Raw genomic sequence first — 22332 nt, forward strand, 5'->3', positions numbered from 1 at the left:
ATTACAAGCAGCTTTACACGGGAAGACGCCGACCGTGACAGCTGGCGTACTAAAGCAGGCTGTGCAAAAGCGAGCGGGAGCAGGATACAGTGTTCACAAGCTGGAAAGTAATGAATAGTCTCCCTGTCTGCAAAACCACTGCACAATGAAAGAAGCAGACGAGGACAAAAAAAAAGCTACCGAGACGAATCCCACACCGAACCAAAAATGTGAAGATGGTTTTGTGTAGATGTCGCTGAAGGCGGCTCTAGACAGATGCGAGGGACTTTTTCTTGGAGGTCTTTTTGGTGGGCTTCGGCAAGAGTGTCAGCACCATGACAGTGACCCTGCCGCCGCTGGGAGGGGTGGCGCAGCCATCCCACGTGTATGCGCGCACCTCGGTCATGGTCTGTCCGCCCATGCTGACAACGGGGACGTCCTTGAATAGGCACCGGAGGTACTCCACCACAAACATGTCCACGCTGTCATTTTGGAACACCACCACGATCGAGCTGCCCAGGTTCTGAACAAAAAAGCGTTGGGACACGCGGTGCTGATTTACAGGCAGAATAACACGCGACTAAGTACTAATGCGAACACGTAGGGTGGCGTTCAAAAATTAACAAGGTTATTCAATTAACTGATAAAAACAGCAGTAGAACGGCGAGTTGAGCGAGTTGGTATGTACTTGAAGAAAACAGCGCAGCAACAGGGACAAGAGAGAAGACGGGACAGCGCCTGTCCCGTCTTCTATCTTGTCCCTGTTGCTGCGCTGTTTTCGTCAAGATAAAAACCACATCCCTCACATCTTATCAAGACCGGTAAGTATTGACTAAACAGTTAAGTTGCACTTTAATTTACGAGCATGTTATAGTTTTATAAAGACTTCAATATCAATGGGTAAATTTCACAATAGGAGAGGACCATCAAAAATATAGTTCTCAGAAATTGTACTACTTGCTAGTATCAAGAATATTGTCACGTGACGGCAAGCCGATGAAACCAGGACTACACGATAGATGGCAATGGCATGATTTAATGGCGGCGACAGACTCAACGACAGACTCAAGACGCCGAAGCTTTAGGACCAGCATGGCGATGATTACCCTGCTACTGACACCAGATGTTAAAGTTTGTCGCCTTCTAGTCCGTGACAATATCAATGTCAACACGGTGACTGGAAGGTACAGGAAAGTTCCATGGGGACACTTATTACCTTAAAGGTGTCTCGCAGGTGGAGGATCGACTCCACACTTCTATGCTTCATCTTTGCATGAAGCGCTGTTGTGGTGACCTGCAACAAGAGAAGCTGTGTGCCAAATCTGCTACACGCTGGTTAGAAAAATAATATTAAAATAATATTACAATTGAACGCTCCTGCACTTGCACACCACTTGCCATTTTAACAAAAATCTGGCTGTAAACAAAAGATATAGAGGGCCACAGCGCTGTGGTAAGCGCAGATGTCATTCCTGCAGGTTGTACTTTAATTCAAATCTTGCGCCTAGTTGACTTCAGTTAATTTGGTGTCTAGAATTTTTTCAATCAGATGTAACAATCCTGAAGGCCGCATACATTAGTGATAGTAGAATTTAATACTAATTAGTTCATACGCACTGTAATAATGTGTTGAAGACTCCAGCAAAATGTCGCTAATCATGCTGGAATCACACCGAAATAGCTCTATAAGATAAGGGAAGACAGATACAACTGCTTAACTAGTTCATATGTATAAATTGCAGTTTCCTGCTAGAGATTTTTAGCAAGTAGAAAACATCCAACAGCGCTGCAACAAAAACCGTTGCAGGAATGCTGTTCATGGGTAAAAATAGCAAAATATAAAGCAAAACACTTTCAAGCCGAGCCAAAGTACGTGCACTGCCCGCTCACTTCTGTGCAGCCTTCAAGAGCATCGGTGGACCGTATATATTGCGCCCTTCACAGTGGCGCACAAGACTGCCGCAGGAAAATTGGGAGATTTCCCCACTGAAGAAAACATTTTGAAGACTTTCGGGTCGTCCACAACAGCCTCGTGTCCAACATTCTTAGGCAAAAAAGTTTGAAAATTGGAAAATTGTAAGACACTGGAAATATTGAAGGTAATGGTGTGTTCTTCTGCTATGTAGCAAAATCTTTCTATTCAAGTGTTTCCATTCATCCCATAGAACAATTAAGACTGCCATAGAAAACCAGTAGGGGGCGCTTTTGCCGATAGCAAAAACGTTAACAGAAAAAAAAGTACAAGACTGCCATCTGATGGTCTGCAGATATACTGATTGCTATAGTGAACTCTTACATTATACGAAAAAATTGCCTTCAGAAACGGTTTACCGCTCAAAAATCCTTTTGTCCAGAATTCTTTAGCACGCTTTATCGAATGTAACCCGGGACGCTGAAAATTTAACCTTTGAATTAGAACAAACTTGTAGATGTGCACTTATCCAGCTATCTTCGACGAAATGATTTGAGAGAGAGAGATTTGTCATATCTAGCGAAGACCAGACGCTCAGCCATTGTTTTCTCACTTAAAGAATGCGGTTAACGAATGCGCTTAACGTATATGGAATGGCCAATGTATGTCACAGACCTCAAACTTGTGTTTTACAGGGTGATATCACTTTGCGGCCCGACGTTACGGTTACGCACGCGAGTTTACAATTCTTTTTCTAAGCATCTAGCACTTTTTTTCCAGCCTACGCCGGCACACGCTGAGCGCCTATTATCGAGATGAAATGAGAAAAAGAAGGGAATTGATTGACGAATATCTCGAGACCTATTGCACTTAGCTAAGTTCTGGTTTTTGGTTTATGGGCGTTTAACGTCCAAAAGCGACTCAGGCTATGAGGGACGCCACAGTGAAGGGCTTCGGAAATTTCGTCCACCTGGGGTTCTTTAACGTGCACAGACATCGCACAGTACACGGGCCACTACAAATTCGCCTCCATCGAAATTCGACCGCCGCGACCGGGATCGAACCCGCGTCTTTCAGGTCAGCGCCGAGTGCCATAACCACTGAGCCACCGCGGCTGCTCCACTTAAGTAAGTTGTGTAAATTGGGTTGGATTCGTCTTAGTACAGTTTTCGAGACTGCGATTGCAGCATGCAGCAAGAAGTGAATAAATAAAGGTTAATTTTACAAATGTTGCCTAATTTGCCGGATACCCGAGACCGCTATCTCGTTATATTGTGACCGCCGGGACCAACACAAACTCAGTGAAGCCAGCATCCATGTTACCGTTAGCGTCATTTTTTTTATGAAGCTTATAGATAAAAAAGAATCACCTATGCTATGAACTAGACATCATCATAGCTGCAGGCCTTGAGGAGCAGCGAAGTGCTTACTTGCGGACGCGGATTATGTTCTTGTGAACTATAGCGTCGATACTCCAACTACAACCAACCACCTTCCCCAATCCTTACAATAACTTCATTATTTTCCTAGTGGAATTCTCCCGCAAATGCAAACTGTGTGGTCACTAAAAAAGTCACCGTAGCTCATATACTGTATGAATGTCTATGGGAAAAAACCCCGGAGGACTTGCAGCTCGGGAACCCCGAAGAGTGGGAGGCAGCGCTGCTCAGCACCGCCCAGGAAAACCAACTCCGATTAGTCAGACGAGCCATAGAAGTCGACGAGCGCCAAGGGACTGATGGCCACCTGACGGAGACTGACTGCCTCCCCACTCCCCTTTAAACTATAGTCGAGATTCGTTAGGTCGACGAAGTAGTTTCACCACCAGCGTGGATACTTAGCTGACTCTTAGCGCGTCTACGTCAGAAGCAAGATTTCAGAGGCCACTTTTGTCCATTGCATTTTCTATCACGAACGTACGTTCAAACTGCATGACTGCAGCTCGAATAACAGGACATAGAAGAAAGAAGACGCAGTGACATAACATAGCGCTTGTTTTCCCTGTAGTCATGGAATACCGTTATCAACTCGCCCAACAACTTACCTTGTCGAACTTCAAACGTTCAAAACAAGAAGTCTTGCCCCCGCAACACATTAACACATGCTCCAATCGCACACCTTCATATCGTGACATCACCGTTAGCATTCATGACTACGTCGAGACGACGTACGCGCTGGCATTCATCGACGGTATCGGTGCCGCCTGTGCTGACGTTGATCATCATTTTCTTGATGTAGCCTCCTTTGAAGCCTCACCCGTGATGTGCATAGTGCTGGCATGCCATTCATTACTTAAAAGGGCTCTGAAGGGGCTCCCAATAAAGTTGCGGTGTGCCTAGGATGTTAAAGGACGCCGCTTCACAAATAACCTCCAGCAAGAATTTTCTTAATGCGTTGTGTGGAGGCTGAGTTATCTCCTGTCAAAATTTGAATTTACGCGTCATCGCGCCTTTTTCTCTCGTCTCGTCACTTTTTGCACGCTGACATGTCGGCGCCTCTGCCGGCCCCACCCACTCGGTGCCTACATCGGCTGCCGACGCACGCGGGAGAGGGGGGGGGAGGAGGTGGAGCTTGCGGCCGCGGCCATGGGAGCCTCGTGACGTCAGAAAAGCGTCACGGCGAACCAATGGCAGCCCTTCGCTGGTGACGCAAAGAGCGTGGTATGACGCGTTGCGAGCGGATTCGGGCGAAAGCTGCAGGTCGCCGCGAGGCGCGGAAGCACGAATTTTTAAAACTGTATTGTAAATGATCGGTTCGCTTTTGAGGTTCAGTACGTGGCATAACACTCGGTGGCCTGTACTCTACATAATGCAAGCGTATTGTAGACAACGTCGAACGTCCTTTTCAGGGACCCTTTAAAACAATTCATTACTTAAAACGACCAAGTTTCGCGAGCTCGACATTTCTTGCACTGATATAAAGTTGTCGTTTAAGACTATTTCGTGAGCAATCGTTTTCGCAAAGCAGATGTGGCAGGCCCTTTAGTTATCCTCTTCCACTGCTGGTTTCCAAGCTTTCTGAAGTTGCAAAGGCCGCGACGTAGTACGTAACACATGTTACGCGGCACCCAAATCTTGCCGACGCGACCTTAGGAGGATACATTAAAAGAAAATATTATATGCAGGTGGCTGTTTTTAAGAGTAAATACTTAGAATTCGAACGCTTGCCCAATAAAATGAGAATGTTTCCAACATTCATGGCAAATTCATATACGCAGAATTAGTATTTCTCTACTTAGCATTCATAGATCCTTGGGACGCAGTGGCGCAGCGGTTAAGCGGTGCGCCACTGTCTTGAGATGCCAGGTGCTGCCACCGGTGGAATTTATGCGATACAGGTTGCTCTCGGCCAGACAGACAAATAAACGCTGGACGATTTTGCTCGGGTCAGAACAACCGGATTAGTGCTTTCGCACTAAAACAGAAAACGAAAAAAAATAAATTCAGTCCTTTAGAACATTTCATTACTAATACTGAACTTAGAAATGAACGACGTCTATCCCATTCCCAAAACGTGTAGTGCAGTGCCGTCGTCTTCAATCACTGGCCCTGCAGAAGGTTCAGGTTCTTTAAGTTCCTCCTATAGCGACAAGCAACAGGCGCAACATGGTACATGTTCTGTATGAGACGCCGAATAGAGCGCTGGCAGTCTTCATGTTCAAGTACCTGACGCTCAGATTAGCACCTCTGCTGTCGTTCCATCCTTCTGTCACTGAACTTTCATACCTGAATCTTGTAGCCGGTGGCCTTTTCGACGCAGTATGATGTGATGCACTTGGCATCGTCAAGGGGCACGCTGAGCCGCGACTGGAACGTCAGCACGCCCGCAGATGTGTTTTTGAAGCATGCGACAAGGAAAGTTCCACGATCTCCCAGCACCCAACGTCGCAAGAACTTGGACACCCGGCCCAGGCTGCCAGAGTCGGAGGCCGAGGAGTCGAAATGGGCATCGCCCTTGTTTCGCCACTTCGGAACGTTGGATGCAAGCATGCAATGGTCAAGATTAGTGAGCAGTATTGCTTGCGCAACTAGTATCCACCAACGTATTCAGGCTCTGTTCTGTATGCCGACTTTTTCATCATAATGTGCCACGATATTACGCATTTTGATTGTTAAGCGCAAAACAGACACGGACACAACACACAAATGACACAAACTAGCACCCTCCATGTGTGAAGTCCTGTTTGGCTCCACACAGTTAATATCATCGTTGGCAAACTGATCACAACAGACTTCTGGTTTGACATTATGCAGTACTGCGGTTCAAGTCTTGAGTAAATGACAAACTAGCACCCTTCATGTGTCAAGTCCTGTTTCGCTTCGCACAGTTGATTTCACGGTTGGCAAACTGATCAAAGGCAGACTTTTGGTCTGACATAACGCCATATTGCGCTTCAAATCTTGAGTAACATAGGGTGGCCTGCAATGCACCGTGGAATCATGATTATGGCCAAGGTCTAGAAGTAAATAATTGAATAGAACTTAATACGACTTGTTTACATTACGTGGAAAGGTGTTCGAGACAGTTCATCGGAGCCTGGCAAAAACCTTAGACAATTTTCGCAATCTTATCAACAAAATCCAAAACTGTCCTTTTACCCTGCTGCGATCTACACAGGTCTACATATTAGACAATGGAGTGCATATTGCAACCGCGCAAAACGACGCATGACGAAGAGAGGAAAGTACAGGACAAGACGCGGAACTTCAACTAAGGTTTACTACAGGAAAACCACATTTATACAGGAATCGTAATCACACCTGATAAACAGCCGACACCATCAAATAACACAGGCACGTGGGCGCGCGTGGCACAAGTTTAACTATCTAGATGCTAACTTGTGCCACGCGCGCCCACGTGCCTGTGTTATTTGATGGTGTCGGCTGTTTATCAGTGTGATTACGATTCCTGTATAAATGTGGTTTTGCTGTAGTAAACCTTAGTTGAAGTTCCGCGTCTTGTCCTGTGCTTTCCTCTCTTCGTCCTGCGTCGTTTTGCGCGGTTGCAATATGCACTCCATTGTCAACCACCAACTAGCCCGCCTTCATTTGTTACATCTACATATTAGATCATGCACCATAATATTGCAGAGTCATGTTATGACCGTTTTGTCTTCCGTGTCGTTAAAGCACGTACGCACGACCCTCAAAGTTGCGCGTCCTGCCAGCTAAGCTTGCACACGGGCTTCAACCATTCCTTGCCTAGCAGGGTCGGCATGAATATGGAAACAAGGAGTCGTAGCTTCGTGGTCCACATGCGGGAGATGTCACCGTTTGCCCCTGTTTCTAACTTCCACAATCTCTGTTTGATTTTTCTGTTTTCGGAGACAAGGTTGTGAAGAGAGCAAAAACGGCAAGAGATTGTGGAAATGCATATTATCAGGTAAGCTAACTCGAACTACGTTAAGCATGTTCCCTCCTGCTTTTTCGGACAAAGAAGTGCCGCTCTTGACATGTTATAGCTGATGCTGACGCTTCGGTTTATTGCATTTTTTCTTGATTATTGTTAGATATAAATGCTCGAAGTGGTAGCCTTCCACTGAACATCTGGGAGCCAGCATTCGTCTAGGTGCTGTACGTTCCCTCCCTGTTGCTCTGTTGGTTTCGCGCTGCAATATTTCGAACCTAGGAAAAAACGAACTACCTTCCCAGCAGATATTTCTGAGCCTCAATATTCTTAATAACGAGCGAACCATACACACCAACCAACTCCAACTACGCTTAATACAAAGTAAAGGGGTCCACACTTCGCTCAGCGTGAAAAAAAAATGAATTTCATAGCATATACGCGTATGGTAAATCAGTTGAGGAAGAAGTCAGCAACATATCGATCCAATGCTCCAGATGTTCCGCACGCACAGTTTTAATCAAATGTGAGGAAAAAAAATCACAGTCTGCCTCTCCATTTAGAACAGATATAAGCATGAAACAGATTGCAAAAAAATGCGTAGCACATTCAAGGACGGCTCATAGATGGTGAAGCCTTGGAGCTTCCTCATCATGCAGTTAGCTTTTCAGAGCTAGAGAGAGCGCGCTCGGATACCTTTGCCGCTTTTGGTGTGTGGTTGCCCGCTTCACCAGCGCTAGCCTGAAGAGGTAACTTCAGCATAAGCTACTGATCGCGGTCGAGGTCGACTTCGCATTTTCGCTCCTCAAAGCTAATTTTTCTTTTAGCGGCCTTCGGAAACATTCGCGGTGCAGAACGTAAAAGCCCGAAGACGACCATATCCAAGGCACAGCGCGAGAGGCTATCAGTTATGCACGCAGCGCGAAATACTGCGGCAATTGCCGAGTGATCGAAGGCGGCGGATATAGTGAAGCTGCTCTGTTTGGGCCGGCACCGGTTGAAATCCCGCTCGAGGTAGATTTTTTTTTCTGCTGGACACCTTTCGGACGGACAGTCAGAATATTTCCGGTAAGCTTACTCTCCCCTTCGGAGTCGGGCTCGGACGATTTTTTCCTTACTTTGCCGCGAATATGGGCTCAGACCATTTAAGACGCAAAGTTTAAAAACAACATACCTGCTAGACATGACCAGAGATTGCGCCGCCAGAGCTACCCCAAGGGCACGTTCATACAGCTGTACCGATCGGATCAACCGGCAGGATTGTTAGGTTAGCGGACGAGACAACTGCCGCGCTACTGACATGGAAAGTAGACGGCCGTTGCAACTCGAAAACGTACGCCTCCTACTCACTATAGAAATGCTGTCTCGGGCGCAATAGGGCGTGCTGGGCCCGGGGAAGCACCTTTGCAGTGATTCAGAGACGTACGCTTTCGAGGTGTAGCGCCCGCCTACTTACAATCCGACTAACATTTCGAATACGCTATAGCAAGCGGCATTATTTCTCTCCCATTACTAAGGAACGACAGCCTTTTTATTCCAGCAGTGCTTAAGCCCTTGTTTGCGCTCACAAAGTAGATTGGGCAACACATCTAGCACCAGGACTTAGCGGTAACATTCACCGATCTTTTCCCAAAGAAGTATGCTTCGTGACTGTTTAGTGCCTTTTTATGACCTAGCTGTCATGGCTGCTCGTAACTGGCGCGTCAGCCAGCCACGTAGCGCTCTTACGAGCAGCGACTTCCTTGAACGTAGCGCTATCCATCTTTCCACTGGATTTCGTGTTTATAGTGACCCGCCGCAGCGGCTATGTGGTTAATGCGCTAGACTGCTGCGTCCATGGTCGCGGGTTCAATCCCGGCCGCTGCTGCCGCATTTTGATAGAGGCGAAGCGCGAAAGACGCCCGTGTGCTGTGTGGCACTTTGTTTTTCTTCTTACACTCCTTTCATCCACTGGCCCTTGGCGTGGTTCGAGCGTCCACAAAAACATGAGACAGTAACTGAGCCTTCATTTTCCTCAAAATCAATTTCATTTCGTCACAGTGTCTTGTATCTTTCTTCTTTCAGTGCCGTCATTGTGAAAGCGCGAAAGAGAATCTGAAAATGTGTCCGGTGCTGATGCTCTACCCTAGAGCTCCAAACCATTTTTCTGAGCAGTACGCCAGTAGTGGAGACAGCCACTGCGTTTTCCATGTAGTGGTTACATGGCACACTTATGCAGCACTGCAGCGGGTAGTTCACATGGCAAACTGCTACGAAATCATCTGAACGTCGGCGCACCAGAAAAACTACTGCGAGGGATAGGACCCAGCAGCGCGATACATCATTAACACGGTAACTTCTGGTAGCAGGTACAGCTCGTAATTTTGTAAGTACCTTTCATTTTTAATATTGCTGTGTACCCTTGAAAATCTTAAGTACTGAATATTAGTTACGTGGGAAAAGATACACAGTGGTTGCAGCAGTGTTTAGTAGATGGTACGATTTTTGCTAAATTCTATCACATGCACAGTGTGCACGAAAAGAAATTCCCGCAAGCGAAGCTCCGGTGGTACGGGAACAGGGTGACATGATGCGCTTCTGTTGGAGAAGCGAACTGGCGACAAGATTGCCAGGCCGTTCCCATTATTGTGCCCCAGGGGAGGTAGGCTGAAAACAGCCGCTCGCTAGCGCGCTTTCCGTTGTCATTACTCTGCGCTGGTTGCTTGCCGGTCGTGCGTGGCAGTGCATACAAGTTCAAATTGCGTCTGCTTCTCTGGAGCAACGGTGTCTGCTTCTTGAATCAGTATTTAACCTACGTTGACGACTTATGAGACGGCGAACTGGCAGGACTAGTACGAGGCAGAAGTTGGTCTACGGCAGTTTAACAATGCCATTGTATTTATATTGGTGGGAATATTTGCGCATGCCAACATCAGTAAAGGGCTATCAAGCACGTGACCTGACAGCATGTATTCCTATCTCTCCAGTACAGTACTCCAACTTCCGGTTTCACCTTGCAGCTCGTCTGACAAGTCTAACTTTTTAAGCTCCGATTCTTGATAAAATGTATCTCCAAATTAAACCTCAGATGCGACACACATTAAGAGAAGACAAGAGATCATTTAGTTGCTATTAATTCTTCGTAATTCGTTTTCTCAACGCTACGGTACTCCTGGTGTCGCCTCCCTGCTCGCCTCACACCTTTTAAGCGGCGATGAATTTTGTACTCAAAAGCGCCAAGGAATGCAACCTAAAACGAAATAAACACCCACAGAAGATTTTATTTATTTATTTGCTACCTGCATCGCCTGTTCAGGCATTACAGCAGGGAGGACAGATAGAAACAGAAATCATATGCGCGAAACACGGTAAAATGCATCATTTGCTGCCACTGAAACAATATGTGGTGGCGAAGCATTCCAGTCTCTTATTGTACGCACAAAATAAGAATAACGCAAACCGTCACCTTTATTTGTATTTATTTATGGAAGAGATGGAGATTAAAAATTAGTTGCGGGCTCCTAGTGCTTAGTGTGAAAACATGACAATAATCATTCTGAACAAGATGATTAGAATTGTCTTGTGTAGCGTTCAGATGCGCAGCGTTATTGCACGAACACAGTAGAGGAAAAACGCTCGGCACGCCGCTCGCGGCAGAATGCGGCCCTCAAAAAGGACGTCCATACAGGCGATGAGGAGTACGCGGGAAAGCGCCGTCGCGCAAAGCTCTTTTAATGCCAAAACGATCGAGGTCCCTGCTTCTGCAGAAGCGCGAGCGGCTCCGGCTCCGCCGCCGCTCGAATGTAACTTTCGTAAGAGCCTAAAGGTGGCGGAACTGACGTTAACCACTGGACTAAGTCAGACGCCGCTCATTGGTCGCACCGCTCCGCGGCACACGGCAAGCCGCCAAAAATCGGCTTTTAGCGTAGATACCAAAACAGAGTTTTAGCGTGGATCCCAAAAGAAGGCTCAGCAGGGAGCGCAAGGAAGTAAGGTGCGTGGATAATGTTAGGAAGTTTGCGGGATTAAGGTGGCTGCAGCAGGCACGGACAATGAGAGAGACCTTTGTCTTCCAGTATACAAAGGCTGATGATGATGATAGGCAGCTGTAATGGTACGCCACTTAGTGCAGAGGTAAAAGACACAATAGTACTCAGAATTTTTAGCCATCTGCATCTGTTCAGAAACACTATGGGTTTCTACTAGTCATTTTTCAGCTGTTCTTGACGAAGCGCGAAAGCTTTGATATACAAAGAAAAATGACGAGTAGTAAAATGAGCTTGCCCGTGCACGTAATCGCCAGCAAATTCTTGTGCGGATTCTTGTGCAGAAGCGGTTTTATCCTTCGTGCAGCTTTGCAGTCCGCACCATATTGTTCGGAAGAACCATGTATTGGGGATGCATAAGGATGCCTTACCCTTAAAGCACGCCGGTTGCCTTTGGTGATGTCGTTGAAGACAACGACGCCATTCAGACCCTTGCAGCTTCCCTCGATGAGAAGGATCCTGTCGAACTTCGACTTGAACAGAAAAGTGACACAGTCATGCGGCAATGACTGACGGACTGCATTCACCACTGCGAGGAAAGAGAAATAAAGCATGTAGGTTTTGCTTCCCTTTTATGGGGAGAGACTGGTAAGTGTATGACTCTGTTAGCTGGCTTCATGCGCGCATTAAAAATTTTGCCTACCCCAAGGAAACAACTTGCTTCCAAGGAAATAACACAGTGCCGGGATTACGAGGACCGCCGCGACTGCGCCGCAGCAAGATTAATATTTATTTACAAAAAGGACTATTGCAGATAGATGCAAATATAGAATGAACTTATTTGTTTTTTATACACGCACCCACACACAAAAAGTGGCCAACTAGTCTCATAGTTAGAAATTCTGGACAAGCGTTAGTTTTTTATGAATGAACAATTTTAGGACACCGTAAGACTGCACCATAACAATCAATGCATCCGCAGATCCTTCCATGGAACGCTTGTAGTTTTCTGCTATTTATTGTAAAAACCTACCAAATGCTTTTATATATGGCAGTCTTAACTGCTCGGTGCCAACGCAGAATAAAGTTTAAAAGCAATATTTTGATACTCATCGGAAGGTTAGACTATTTCTATCAATATGTTGATGACAGTATCTTACAAGGCTCCAAAGTTTCCTCTCAATTAAGTGATATGCAGGAAAGCTGTGCTTGAAACTTGTGCTCTGCAATTTATTGTCCTCCAAGTTAAGACGCTGGCCAGGGCCCTTTCGAAAGTGAGAACTGTTATGGGCGCCACTGACGGCAGCGCCCCAAGCAAACCTGGCGGACAGCGCAGAATACCCCCAGACGGCGAGACAAGGGGGAGGAAGCTCGAGTCGACGCCATTGCTTGGAGACCAATAAAGAGTTCTCATATATACCGACTACAGTTACTACAAGAACTTCGTTAGGGGCTTTATAAACCGGCGCACCCCATCTGTCCGACGGAAAAAATAAAAGCTCATAAGGATTCCGAGTATACATGTTGGCGTCTACCGAAAAAGGTTGATGCAAATACGCAATTTAGTACCTTGAAGCAGTCTTCCCCAGTGAAGCCATTACTACATAAATGAATAACTGCGTATTCAGACGGCAGTCAATAACATTTCAGAATTTTGAGTAGTCAAGGTAATGCGCAATGAAGAGACATTATTTTGTCTGCACGATGGCATTGTTACCGTTTAGGGGCACTTGCTTCACAGACTGCTTAAGTGATGGATTGCAATCGCAGCAAAAAAGAGTAATGTTTTCACTGGCTCACCAATTTCAGCAGCATCAGTGTTGCTTATTATCACCACGTAATTTCTTCAAAACATGTTTTTACGGAATTCAGAATAGCGTTTAAGCTTCCTAGTTATCTTAGAAAGTGTGCTGAACGCGCTTCAAGAGGGCATGCCTCACGGTGCAACCACTTTTGAGCAACGTAAGCAACGGCTGAAGATCGCTGATGATTTATTTCACTGACACTTTTCCTGGATCACAGGCTGCGCAGTGCATGCAACCATCGATATTTGAACAGAGATGCTTAGGACGACTTCTCCTATACCGGGTTTTTCTTTTACCTGTTTACAGATCGTTATTTTAAACCCTGCGAAAGATACGTCGGTTGGTTCTGTGTAGGTGGATTGTACAGCAAGGCGGACATTATGTGCGTGATAGAGCTCAGCGATTAAATGATTAGTTAACTAAAATTAACTAATCAACTTTCTTACTGTTGATTCCAAGGGCAAGCATTATATTAAAAAATTGAAGGCTCTCTATACAAAAGCTGAGTCCAGTTTTTAAATTTTCTGCATCGGTAATGCATTTCGAGATATTTAACGTCAAATACACTCATGTTTTAGCTGGTAGAACTGGCTGCTAGCAATGCACATTTTAAATATGGCGTCATTGGACGCAGCATTGCCGACGAAAAACATTAACTGCTTCTAGGGCAAAAAAATTCGCAAACGGCTTCCGTATTTGTTCCATTAGAAATGCGAGCGACGCCATTCTAAAAGTGTGCATGGAAGGAAGCCAAATTTAAAAGCAAAGAATGCGTCTTTTTGACGTTAAATATTTCGAACTGAATCGCCCATAAAGAAAATTTAATATTTTAACTTAGCTTCTAAGTAGACAGCCTTCAATTTCTTAATATAATGCTGGCCCTTGAAATCAAACGTAAAAAAGTTTATCAGTTAATTTTAGTTAATCATTTCATCTCTGAGCTCTATAGCACGTGCATAATGTCCACATTGCTGTACAGTCCACCCGCACCGACTGTACCGACGTACCTCTCGCAGAGTATAAAATAATTAACTGTGAACAGTTAAAAAATCACCCAGTATAACTCAGCGCACTGTAATGCATAATGTAGGGCGCAAAAAATTTCATTTTTTCTAACGGGTTGAAGGTCCTGTCTTCCCCCCGAGCAATGCAGCTTTAACGTACAGACTTGGTCGAAAGTCTTCAGGCTGCAGGGCTTGCTTTCGCGCACTATAGTGGGGCGCTTACTGTAGCTTTGAAGCTCGAATGGTGAGAAGGGGTCCGTGCAGAGATCTCCAACTTCGGGTGGGCCGTAGCTGCCCAGCTACCCGGCTCAAAAGCGAACCGTGTGTCTCGAAGACGTTTCAACAAGATTGCACAATTCAGCGCCGTTTTAGATGCCGCATATATAGAGGTGCTTTTGTGTCCACTGAAGGTTACGAAGAAATAACGTAACTTAATAGATGGAACAATGCATAGCTCGTCACACCTTTCTTTGAAGCAGTGCTTAAATGTCTGGTTCCATAGAAGCAGTGTCTGCAGCGATTTCAGCACACGTGAAGAGGAAAATAAAGAGGGAGAGAAAGTGAGCGGCTGGCGGTCTGTTTTACACATCGGCTGAAACGAACATGAGAAATCATCTTTGAAGGTAGGTGTTTGCTCACTTTATGCCACCGACCTGAAACAAGCGATCCCCAAGCTCCGCCAGTGTGCTCATTGTTGCTTTGTAGCCTTGGAGCTGAGCTGCCAGCTCCGGACTGAGTCGTAGTGTGAGGGCGCGGGTTTCCCTTTTACTTGTACTCTTTGTGTAGTGCTGCCAACTTTGTATTTTTCTCTGTCTCGGGTTTTAGAAAATATGTTAATGATTCTTAATAAAAATCACGCGAAATTTTCGACATGATAGAGAAGGAATCTTTCGACCACCTTATCCGAAAGACGCGGGTTCGACCCCGGCCGCTGCGGTCGCATTTCGGTGGAGGCGAAATGCTAAAGGCCCCAGTACTGTGCGATGTCAGTGCACGTTTCGATGTCAGTGCACGTTAAGGAATCCCAGGTGGTCGAAATTCCCGGAGCCCTCAACTACAGCGTCCCTCATAGTCTGAGTGATTAAACCCCATAAAGCCGAACCAATCTTTAAACCACCACTCACACGTGGAATAAAAAAATGATTACTCGCTTCAGATTCATGCAATCCCTACATCTAGCACGGGTTCTCAGATCTCTTGGCAATATTTGTAGGAGGGGTATGAGACACCCCCCCCCCCCCCCCCCCCCCCCCCTCTGACTTTAAGCACTGCTTCGAAGTAAACCTTCCGTGTAGGGCCGGGTGTTGTACTTGACACTTAGTGATGGCGTTTGCGTGGTATCTCTAGATGATGGCGAAAATGCGTTCACATTGGAGTTAAGTCACCAGAGCAGCCAAGTATAACAGTGTATGCTTCGCAAGATATCATCAAGCGACGAAAAGCTGCGCATCTCACCGCTGCGTTCGTCGTCGTTGCTAGTCGACATCAGCACGAAGTGCAACGCAGGCTTCTTCTTGACCTGCCGGGCGATGGAACACAAACGCCGCAGGTGCGAGCAGTAGGTCCGCAGACAGCACGAGTCATCTCCATCCTGCCTGGGCTGCCTCGGTAGGATCACGTGGCAAGTTCAGGAGAGGAGAGTACGAAAAAAAATATGCGTTTTTTTTTGGTCCAGCAAGTTTGTATGAGTTAGATCACCACAAGCGTTTTTCTGCAGCGCAATTCAAAGCTTTGCAGTAATGTATGCTCTCGCGGCGTTTGCGTTTTAGGCTTGGGGAGCTAAGCTTAAGAAAAAAAGTGATAGCGTTGGCGAAAAGGGACTTGCGAAAAAGGGATCGTTGGAGGCGTGGCATAAATGCGCCTCGTAGGACCTGTACACACAGCCTGCAAAGGGCCCACTAAAAAAGCAAGCTCAAGCTTTGGGCCCACTACGCACGTATGTACATGCCTTCATTTTCTGATGCTACCACGTTGTGTTATAGCTTCATGCAACCTCACAGTCTGTTAACATGCTCCGCGACAGGCATTTAAATGAGAAGCACATTATAAGACATGCATGGTATCTTTTTTTCCCTCCTTCCAACACTACAGATCTCAGCGGGTTGATCATAACCATAAAGCGCGCGAATTCAGATGAAGAACCGATATGTTTAAGATGTCGTTTTTTCCTCACACTGTTCGAGAATGGCATGCTTTGTCTTCATTTCTTTTTAATATCACTGATAATGAGGTGTTTGAATTCTCATTGTGACTGCCCTTGTAATTTTTTTTTTGCTTTGTACACCCCCCCCCCCCCCCCCGGCCTTCACTTTAATGCCACTGTGGCGCTGTGGGTAACTAAATAAATCAATAAACAGCGTGAACCTTTTCTGTCGAAAGAAACGACTCCATATTATGCCAAATCGATTTTGTTGCCTGTAGAACTCCCGTCCCGTAACATAGACCGCTCAGATTTCTGCAGGGTTTCAGCCGATGAACCCCATGCGGAGCGATTCAGAGGTACATTTCCATTTGATGAGCGTTCTGCTTGGCCCCACTGCGATTTGGTCAGCCGCAGGAAACCATCGAATGGAACGAGTGAGAATAGTAATTCTACTGCAATTTTATTTCTGCTGACGTTATACGTTCTTAGCACTCCTTATATGCAGTCGTTAGATTCGACGTTTCTTGTACGCTACAGAGCAGTAGGACTCGATGAGTCTGGGAAACTTCAGCGTTGCGCTAATGGACACATCTCCAACCAACATCTAACTTTTTTGACTAACGATACCAATTTGGATTGCAAATACGATCTTTTGTGTACCCTGCGCGGAAAACAGTAAACGCAAACTAGGCGCGTGCACAAAAGCGCTAACTAGACTGCTGTTTGCCGTGTTACCACACAATAAACGCAGCGACGTGCCTACAAGAAAGGGAAACAAGAAAGACCGGCCATATGCCAGAAGCTGCCCACGTATCGCGTCATTAGCAATGCTGGCCTTGCAAGACAGGCTTCCTATCAGCTGTTGATTTTGGCACAGCATATACCCAGGAATTCAGCGAAATCCATTTTTCAATGCAAAATAGTTTATGAACGCGGTTTTTCATATATCGCAAAATTTCCCTATAACAATCAATATATATCCTCAGATCTCCTATTGTCAGGCTTGTACTTTTATGCTGTTAACGCTTTCGTTGTCATCAAAAAAGTGCCCCATTGGATTTCTGTGGCAGTTTTAACTGCTCGATGCGAGCGATGAAAAAAAAAATTCAAGAAGAAAGGTTCTGCTTCATATTGCAAGAATGGTCCATTACCTTCAATACCTCCATAAGAGGGCCTTACAATATTGCAATATTCAAAAAATTTGCCCAAGAATGCTTTTGACAAACCGTGATTGAAAGGTTGCGGAGCTTAAAGCGCAACCAACAGCTGGCATTTCACGGTGGCTCTATTGAAGCCCCCTTATGTTTTAAGAGGTCCGCCGCCTGGCAACCATTACAACCTTCAGTGCAATGTGTCGACAGTGCCTTTCGTTATGTCTGTGCCCTATTTTGTCATATAGTAAAGGCTGCGCATTGCTAGAGTATTTACGCGAAACGAAACGCTGCCAGAATCGGACAGCAAAATAAATACGTATAAGTAAAGTTCGCACAAGGTTTGCAACTAGGAGGAGGAAAACTTTATTTCGTCAAAAGCCTATGTAGATGCTAGACGGCCATCACTCCTCGACTGACGCCGACCCGGACGGGCCACTCCACAGCCCGGACATGGATGGCCGGGTCTGAGCTGGCCAACACTGCCTCCTACTGCTCAAGAGAAGGATCTTGCGGCAGAGCCACAAGGGGCGGCTCTTTCGTGCATTCCCGCAGGATATGATCATATGACGCTGGGTGCACACCATTTTCATTCCGGCTTCACCTCTTGCGAATATATTTTGCTAAGGACTTATGAAAGACCTCGTCTGAAGCCTCCTCCAAACACACTCCTGCTCCTTGACCAATGTCATATCAGGCGGCGGGAAAACCCTTCGTCTCAACTCGTAGTGATTTGTAATATTATGGAAGGACACCAGCCCATCTCTCGTGAACCCTCCCGGAGCAGGCGACTCACCTGCTCGGTTGACGAAACCTCGAGGTTGGCGACTAACTACTGACTGTCGGAACTGCTGCTCAAAGATAATCGGCATCCCGTTGATGCTCAGGATAAAAACGATGCAGGGAACACTGCTTTAGGCTTCCAAGCTCCGAAGAGCATGACTGTCTTAGAAAGGCAAAAATAGTGATTTGCACTGTTATGGAACTGCATTTACTTGCTACAAGGCTTTTTTGCCATCGCAATATTCCGTTCCAGCTCAATGCATCAACTTATATGACCACATTCTTGGCAATTCTACGGAGCACAACGGCAGCGCTATTCCGGTGCTCCTCTCTTCTTGGTGCCTCAGCGGTGCAACCACCACATTTTGTGTCTTAACGTAATGTGTCATTAAAAAAGAAGTGAACGTGTAGCAGCCCACACTTGCCGCGCGAGGATATGAAAAATAAACTGCACGAAGTATTTCGTACGGCCAGAATAGAATCGGGCCATCATCGCTCTGGCTACGCCGCATAACGACATCTCTAACTGCGGTGATTGCAAGAATCTCGAGAGCGGCATTCGTGTTTCGCTTTGAGAGCAGCCTGTATTATAATCATGACCTCATTTAGCACTTTGTTGATTGGATTAGGCCGATAACCCTTGGCCCTGAGCCTCCAGTAGCTGTCAACGACCTGACCAAAGCGCCGGTCTGCTCTGACACAGCCGAAAGTGCAAAGTCACACTAAATACGGACAGGCTACCTCCGAAGCGAAAGCTGGCTGCTTGTAAGTCAAGCCTAGCTGTGCTGCTATAAGATATAGCAGGTATTATGTGGAATGTAACGGGGCTTGCTTGGCTTTACGAGGTCAAAACTACAAGCGAGACATATACTTTTCTGAAAAAGGGAACATGCTGTTCTATGTAGGCTTACCTGACGGGAGGGAACAGAATATATTATTCGTAATCAATAAAACCTAAGCGGAGAGCATGGAGTAATTTCTCAGGACTAGAGTTCAACTGATTCTAATCAGGTAAACACTAAGTTCGCGGGTAGGTATGCGAAGTTTAACGACTCAAGGCTGCACTTGGATATAGACGCCGCAGTGGAGGGCTCCAGGTTTAGACCACCTGGTGCTCTATATAGCATGCGCAGACATCGCACACTACACGGGCGTTTTTGAATTTCGCCTCCATCGAAATGCGGCCACCGCGGCCGGGATTCATTCCCGGTTCCTTGGGCATATAAGCCGAACGCTAAGGCCCTCAAAAGTCAGAAGTGGCACTGCATGCGTATGCACCAACATCAAGTCCAGAAGTAAACGAAGCACGTGAGTAGTGGCCGAACTTCATATTAGATCTTTCTAGCCTGCCCTGGAAAAAATTCAATTACGGGCATTGATTCTCACAGGGCACCGCATCGCTCGCTTTAGTCGGCGCCATGGAGGTGGCAAGTTGTCCGACCGGAACGCCAACGGCCTCGCGCGCGCAGCGGTCCCTTTGCGACGGTGCTCCACACCGCTGAATGTACTACAGCTGCTCGCGTTCGAGGGCGCTGCGTACGGAATCAGCTGAATGATGCTCAATAGTTATCTTCTTATTTAACGCGTGCGCATTGCGCATTGACGTGTCACTGCAGCGTCAGCATGCAACTTACTGTTCATTTCACTCACTGTTCGTCGACCCGCACCTAAGGCGGCAGCACAGCGCGACCAGACAAGGCTACGCCGTAAACCAACCCGACGAGGCAGCTAGCGGCACGCCAAGCTTCGGTATACTCTAGACGATTGGTTTGGTTTTAGGGGGTTTACCTTCCAAAGCGACTCAGCCTATCTAAGATGCTGTCGTGGACGGCTCCGGATAATTTCGACCCAACGGGATTCTTTAACGTGAACTTACATCGCATTGTACACGGGCCTCTAGCATTTCACCTACGTCGAAATGCAACTGCCGCGGCCGGGATTGAACCCGCGTTTTTCGGGTCAGCAGCCGAACACCATAACCACTAAGCCACCGTGGCGGCATTCTCTAAACGAAATCGAGTCACTGCCCAATTTTGGCGGTCGCAACGAGCGCCAGCTTCTCGAAGAACTAACGCGCTAGCCCACAAGGAGTAAGGCCTAGTTCCGATTCCGGAGCGCGTGAAACGAGTGATTTTGCCCTTAGACAAAGTACTACATCGCATTTGTCAGAGAAAGCATAGTATGCGGCACGTTAGGAGGACCATTAGCAGTTGAGGGAATGCAGGTGCATGTCGCAGTTAGATTTGTCCCCGAACCGGCTAGGCCACGCATGGGAGCAGTTCGGGCACTGCTCGCGTGTTCTACGATATGCCTTCGTCTAATTTCGACTCACAGAGCAGCAGAGCACCCAGTTCAGCTTCTTGCGGAGTAGCGGGAGGCTGAGGCTCTGCCACATCCGGTTCACCTGGCAGCAGTTGAAGAGGTCCCGCACGGACACGTAAGCCAGCGCCTTCTGCACCACGAACTCGCCGGGACTCATGCCGTTGTCGCTCGCGAGTCTCGTCTTCGGAGAACGGGCTTCCCCCGACATTTCTTATCTGAGGGGCACCGCTTCGGAGGACATCGTCATGGCGGCAGCAATGGCGGTCCTGGTAGGCTGGGATAGGTAGCTGCTGCTGTTTCCTCTGAAGCGATGGCACCTACCCACGGTGGGGGATTGGTTGATTGGTTGGTTGGCCAGCAGCGCGGGCCAACGGCCGCATTCAGTCACGTCTTCTTTCTCGAAAGAGCTCACCCCGGCGCCGCCAAGCTCGAGAATAAAAATTACTGAGTGATCGCTTGAGTTAATAGTGAGTTGGAAGAAAATGAAATAGAAAAGGCAAACTGGCCAGATATAGTAAATCGCGTGAGCTGTCGTCTTTTGTACTGCATCCTGGAATGTGTATATCCTCGTAGAAAAGGACGAAGTCGACCGCTAACTCCCCTCGCTGTTTTTGTTCAAGCGCATACTTATAATTATGTTCAGTTCGACCTCCTCTCTCACTTAACAAGAGGTAGTTTTTGTAATAAGGACGTGGGTTCCTTGTTTAAAATTCAGAGCAATATGTTCAAGAAGCAATAATAGAGAGTTTTAGTATTGCGGGCTTTGCGTAATTGCGTGCATAACGGAATAGCGGGTCCAGAGTGCGCATACGCAGAACGCTAACGGGGAAATAGCGTTAGCGTACGCACGCAATTTTCAGAATTTAGCGTTGCGGCAGTTGCGGCTTTTGCGCCCTTAGCGTGGAAACATGGCGGCGTCCTTTCAAGCGACAGCCCCCCGCTTCAGCCGATTCAGCAGCTCTTGCGATTCCGGTCGGCATGTTTACCGGCAACTAATGGTGTTTTTGCTTTTCGCTATGACTTACCTTGCTTCGACGATAAAGTTTAAGCTGCAATTCAGCCCAGTTTTTGAGATACGCTCTCGATTCTGGAGCGCGCAAGCCTAATGGAACCTCAAGCTGCACTGCTACCGTCTGCAACGGCCGGAAACGCAGCAGAAACCTAGCAAAACGTCTGGAACGAGACAAAAATAGATTTGGAAGCTTTTCGCGGTGTTTTATGGACTTGAATTATGTAAAGAGAGTTTATAATAAATTTTCCTCAAGTTTTTGAACATTAGACGTCATGTGATGGCAAATTGTCTTGCTCCAACGGCTTGTAGTTAACATTGCCTTTACTAAAGGGCGCCACTATTTTACGTTTTCATTTCATTTTATTTCAATTTCGGGGTCATTTTGCAGACGAAAATGAACGCTGCACTAATAATTCGTTTAAAAAACTCGGAAATATACTTTGCCAAGTTAGCGGCAATGTCAACCATTTTAGAAGGACCGTTGGCATCCATGTCAAGCAGATGGCGTTTTGCGTTTTCAAAGCGCTATACTAAGACTCCCTGAGGGGATAAGTTGCTTGCGGCACGCTAACGTAATTTCCCTTAGGTCCGCTATCACGCTAACGCTATACTAAAACTCTCTAATATCGCCATGTCTTGATTTTTTTTATGGCTAGAAGACAGTCGGCAAGTCAACCTGCTGGTCTCTCTGTGCTGACGACGTCAGCCTTTGGTACTGTGGCTATTAGCACAAGCGATTGGAAATGGCAGTTAAAAGACTCTCTTGCCAACGCAGGCTTGCATGCGGCGAACGTGGGCTTAGAGACCTCGGGTGGACAAACCCAAGCTTTTTGGTTGCGTGGTTTGTAAAGGAGGAACTCGCTGGTGCAACTTAAAGATGAGAGTACGCCATTTAAGCGAACTAATACCA

The 22332-nt window shown here is 46.7% G+C and overlaps 1 protein-coding gene across 1 annotated transcript; it reads right to left on the reverse strand.

Moving 5' to 3' along the window:
* Window positions 1-247: 247 nt before the first annotated feature.
* Window positions 248-20618, reverse strand: LOC149354954 (uncharacterized). Its single transcript, XM_089576044.1, has 6 exons — window positions 20421-20618; window positions 15467-15611; window positions 11634-11791; window positions 5617-5856; window positions 1196-1273; window positions 248-502 (listed from the first exon to the last, which is right to left on the reverse strand). Exons 1-6 carry the CDS (start codon window positions 20616-20618, stop codon window positions 248-250), a joined length of 1074 nt encoding a protein of 357 aa, XP_089432170.1.
* Between the last annotated feature and the right edge of the window lie 1714 nt (window positions 20619-22332).

Source organism: Amblyomma mixtum, chromosome 3 (assembly GCF_055824585.1).
Source record: "Amblyomma mixtum isolate Tamu chromosome 3, ASM5582458v1, whole genome shotgun sequence".
NCBI classification, from domain to species: Eukaryota; Metazoa; Arthropoda; class Arachnida; order Ixodida; family Ixodidae; genus Amblyomma; species Amblyomma mixtum.

Bases quoted from the DNA above. Each gene is read 5' to 3' on its own strand.
- LOC149354954 (XM_089576044.1), bottom strand. From the start codon at position 20,618: ATGTCGGGGGAAGCCCGTTCTCCGAAGACGAGACTCGCGAGCGACAAC. The intron at 11,792-15,466 runs GTGAGATGCGCA...CTTTCCTCGCAG, and splicing joins CAACGACGACGAACGCAGCG to TGGTGAATGCAGTCCGTCAG. The intron at 1,274-5,616 runs GTATGAAAGTTC...CTCTTGTTGCAG, and splicing joins CCACCGGCTACAAGATTCAG to GTCACCACAACAGCGCTTCA.